Source organism: Antrostomus carolinensis, unplaced genomic scaffold, assembly GCF_000700745.2.
Source record: "Antrostomus carolinensis isolate BGI_N321 unplaced genomic scaffold, ASM70074v2 scaffold30396, whole genome shotgun sequence".
In the NCBI taxonomy this organism is placed as follows: Eukaryota; Metazoa; Chordata; class Aves; order Caprimulgiformes; family Caprimulgidae; genus Antrostomus; species Antrostomus carolinensis.
The window spans coordinates 15,226-19,910 of NW_010323042.1; the positions used below are offsets into that span (position 1 = coordinate 15,226).

Here is a 4,685-nt window from a genome sequence, read left to right on the forward strand (position 1 = left end):
GAGTTCTAACTGTACAGCTGTTGGTAGCTGCAAGGAGACAACTACAAATAGGACAAAGACAGTTCAAAGGCAGATGGAACATAAAACTCATCAAGTAGGTTTTGCCCACAGAATCTCTTGCGAGGACATGGGAAGTTAGGCAACAAGTTTGGAAACTGGTTTACTAAGGGATAAGTGAAAAAGAAAGGGAGAGAAGGTAGAAGAGTCTTTAAGGAAAAAACATTAAAATTATTTCTAGTGAGATTAAAGACTAGTAAGCATGAAATTATTTTTGAGGTTCTGTAAGATGAATAGGCAGGGAGAACAACCTTTGAATAGTTCCAGTACAATTTGTATTAAATGGTTATTCATTGCAGACAGCAAAGGGTCAGGAAGGTGGAACAGGCATGAGTACAACCTAAGTTAACTTGTTGATGAAAGTAGCAAATCTTGTAACCTGACAACTAATGTAGCATAAATGTGAAGGGCAGAAGATGAAGGCTGAAAAGAACAAAGCCAGGAAAGAGATACGTGTGTTTGCTTTGAACAGTCAAAGAGAGCCTGGGAGAAATGTGAGACAGAAGTACTTCATGTGCTCCATCCGTTTGTGCTAGTAGCCATTAATGAAGCAAATTGCAGTGCAGTAACATTTGGGAGAAGGAAATGTTAATTAAAGTCCTGATTACATAGTTCTGTAGATGAGTTGCACACTATCCATGGGGAGAGGCAATAGCTAGAACCCAGTGGAGTTCACAGTAATTTACAGAAGCAGTTTCAGGCTTTCATACTATTTTAAAATAAAGTGTGACCTTCATTTATTTTCTCCCTAGGTAATATCTGCCAACAGTTGCTGCCAGATATTAAATGTCCCACATTTATAATTCACGGTGAGAAAGACCCTTTGGTTCCACAAGCTCACGCGGAATACATTCATAAGCACATCAAAGGCTCTCGGTAAGTTATATGATGGAACATTTATAAACCATTATTGAAGAAATGAAGCAGTTCAAACCCAGAGTAAAACAAAAAAACACAACTAAAATAAAACAAACAGGTATTTGGATAAGTTTTCTCTGCCACAGACAGAACTATTCTAAACTTCCCTAGCAAGTTACAATGCAAAGAGTGTAGCTGCACCTTTCTTGCAATGTAAAAAGTGTATTTTCATAAGCTCCTCCCTAAAGTCCTCCAAGAAAAAACAAGTAAGGTCCTTTTCCTCTTTCTACTTCAAACACCAAACCACTCCCTAACATTTATTGAAACAAGCACATGCCTTCTCTGATTCTCTGTGATGGCCATGGCATTCCTTTTGCTGTGAGAGACATCATTTCTGTCCCATTCAGTAGAGCAATGAATGTAGATGCTATGAATGGCAATTCCCAGTTCTTACAGAGAAGCACAGGATACCAGTGCTTGCTCTGCCTTGTTGCTGTGAACAACCTCCTCAAAGATTCTGTTTTTCCAGCTGTCCCATGAATTTTCAGTGTTTTTAAGAAAAGCAGAATGAGAAAAAAATGTACAACTATGCTCAGAGATATTACTTTATAAACAAGAAAAATCTCAGGGGACCATCTGCTTCATTTAAAAACTCCAGAAATGCTTCCTGTAAAAAGGGATTTCACCATCTGAATTTTCTTCATAGATTTGCACACAAATTAAAGAGTTCTATTACTACTTAACAACAGACTGTGATGAGTAACACAGGAGAAAAGAATTAGGAGAATAAAACCCATTTTTATGAGTAAAAAGTGTAGGAAACTGTTTCATTCATGTCATTTCTGTGAAAAGTTGAGTGATATGTTTATCTCAAAGTCAGCTCTGCTGTTCATAGAAATACATTATGCCACAGGAAAGAGAAGAACAAGAGACTCCTAACAATCACATGCAAGTGTTTTACTCCATGTCTGCTAGTCAGTTACTCCCACATGCCCTGTTCAGAACACCTATCATCCTGTTAGGTTTCACTGAACTCTGAAATGCTCCACATGCTGACTATAAGAAGTAGTCATAAAAACTGACAAGGATCTGATAGCTTCTCTTTGGAAGACAAGCCAAGAAGGAAGTGGTGTTAGAAGTTGCTATCCGGTAAAATGTAGAGTGGTTCTTTGTATGTCTTCATGCTGAAGTTCTCCTCCATATGCATATTTATCAGAAAATAAATCAGACTAATGGTGTTCTTGGAAATTAATACTTAGGTACATGGTCCTCTTCTACCCTTGTTGCACTGGAGTTGACACGTTCCATTGTGAAACAGAAGGAAAACCTTAAATTTAGCATATTTTCAATAACACATGATCAGCTTTTTTTGCCTTGATTTTTATCTAGTAATGAGGTAGAAAAAGCTTTTGCTGATTGCAGTGCAGATACATTGCTTGTTTCTCTCCTGGCAAAAGAGTGGGCCATCATTCTGTATTTGCATGGTACAGCTAGAGTTAGGTAGCACTACCATGGCTCAGCAGCAGCAGCTAACAGCATCCACAGTGCTAGAGGTTTGTGTGTCTGTGTGCTGCCTGGGCTTTGAAGAAACAGACTTAAAATTCGGACAGAAGAGCTGGGTATGTTCACATGCTATTGCTCTTCCCCCACCCCCCCACCCCTCCCCCAAGACAGAACAGTACTTGTCATCGCCAAAAGAAGAAAGATCGCCCTTGCTGTAGTGAGCTGTCTTAGTTTAGGCAGTTGTTCTGTCACTCAAAGCCCCCTCCCCACCCTTGGGCAGGGGAATTCAGGGAAAGGAAACTCATGGGTTAAAGTGAAAACAGATTTAATGAAATAATAAGAACTAATATTAATGCTAATATAAAATACACCAAGTTATACTCAGCTGACACAAACACAATAATCACAAGCAGGAGCATAGGCCTTGGGAACAGAAAGACAGGCAAAACCCTCCAGGAATGACAGCCATTGAGGAAGAGGGTCATCCCTAGCAAACTTTCCAATTTATACTGAGCATGACATTTATGGTAGTTGGAATACTTCTGTTGGCCAGCTTGGGTCAACTGCCCTGGCTTTTGCTCCTCTCAGCCTTAGCACCTGGCTAACTGTAAACTGCTGAAGACCTTGATCACTATGGAAACCTGCATACCATGACTGGCCACAAACTAAAAGCATCTTATCAACTTTGTTCTCACAAAATTGAGTGCTGCAGTCTTCTTAAAATGCAGCTTTTCTGACTGAGAATTAATTCTATTATTCTATCCTAAGCAAAACCAGGACCTGGGGCTTAGATGACATGAAGGCAACATAGCAAAGTATCAGTCAAAATGGCTTTAGCTCTGTTGAGACTCCTTAGTATGTGGTAGGATAAAATAAAGAATTCCCCACCCCTATATAAAGAAAACTTAGAAGTACATACCTGATGTATAAAGCTTTTCCCAGAAAGAAAGCAATGGCAAATAGCATTTTAGGTTTGTCATGCCCATCCATGTTAAAAAGACTTAACTTTCTTCACAGATACTACTTCTAAGCTTTTGTTATAGTCCCTGCTCATGGCAGGGGGTAGAACTAAATGATCTTTAGGGTCCCCTTCCAACCCAAACCATTCTATGATTCTATAAGAAGTCCTGACTTCCCTTTTTACTTTAATGGACAAAGGAAGGGTGTTAGTTTTGGACTGTCTTTTTGCAGAAAGACAAAGTTCAAACACTAAGTTTGGGTGGTGACAAGAAATATACATTTCTATAGCGATATCTTCAGAGTGGTCACTGCACAGCACAACCACTGTTCTCTGAAAGAGGCAAAAGATCTCAGATACTTCACATACCTTTCAGAGATGCATCCTGCTCACTTAAGTTTGGGAATGTTACCTTCTTTGCAGCCCACCAGAAAGGTTCCTAGAAACTGGGTCTAGGACACAAAAAATTGTTTTAATATTAGTTTATCCTCCCCAAAGTGGGGTGAGCAGTATGCTTGTTACTTCAACTGTTGCTGTGGATCACATTCTGAACACACATAGGGATAGTACTTAAAACAAGAGTTACTTCAGTTCTGTACTTGGGTAACCAGGAGCAAGGAAAAGACAACAAATATTTTAATTACCTGTACTCACAGAATATAATGTATAGTCAGAGTTTTATTTTTTTCTCTTTAAAGGTTGCTTCTCATGCCAGAAGGAAAGCATAATCTACACCTGCGTTTTGCAGAGGACTTCAACAAGGCAGTGGAAGATTTCCTACACTGTAAAACAAGTTAGAGGTGTTTGTCCTTGCCTTGTTTAGACATTTTAGTTGGCTTTCCATTTTCATTCAAGTTACAGGTGGGTTTAAGACCTGTAAGAAAAAATGGGAAAAATATTTGCATGGGGAGCATACATTTTGAGATTATGTAAGCCTCAGTGGATCAGAGCACACCACTCTGCAGCAAGATTCTGGCATATCTTTAAACTTACTCCTTGCCATGCAGGCTGAATAGCTGTGTTGTGTCCAATATAGGTGAAGAAAGACAGAAAACATGATCTAGAATACATGCTTTTATGTGCTTTTCACATTAAAGGACAAAAACATTGTAGTAACTGGGATTCAAAACTGTTACACTGAGAAATCTGTCAAAGTTACAGGTGCTGAGAGGATAACTGGGTACACAGTTTCAAGAGAACATGCTTCACCACCACTACCAGAAGTCATTCCATACACATGCCTGCTTTAAAGAAGTCCTTCAATACCATGGGACTTAAGCCTCATCCTCCTCTCCTTCCTCTTCAAATT

At 39.2% G+C, this 4,685-nt stretch overlaps 1 protein-coding gene across 1 annotated transcript in view; it reads left to right on the forward strand.

Moving 5' to 3' along the window:
* The window catches only part of BPHL (biphenyl hydrolase like), a 16,287-nt gene extending 11,806 nt beyond the window's left edge, over positions 1-4,481 (forward strand). The window contains exons 5-6 of the mRNA XM_010170484.1: positions 810-933; positions 4,075-4,481. Of these exons, the coding sequence (XP_010168786.1) occupies positions 810-933; positions 4,075-4,174 (224 nt within the window). The 3' untranslated portion in view covers positions 4,175-4,481. The remainder of the gene's footprint in view (positions 1-809; positions 934-4,074) is intronic.
* Positions 4,482-4,685: the final 204 nt, after the last annotated feature.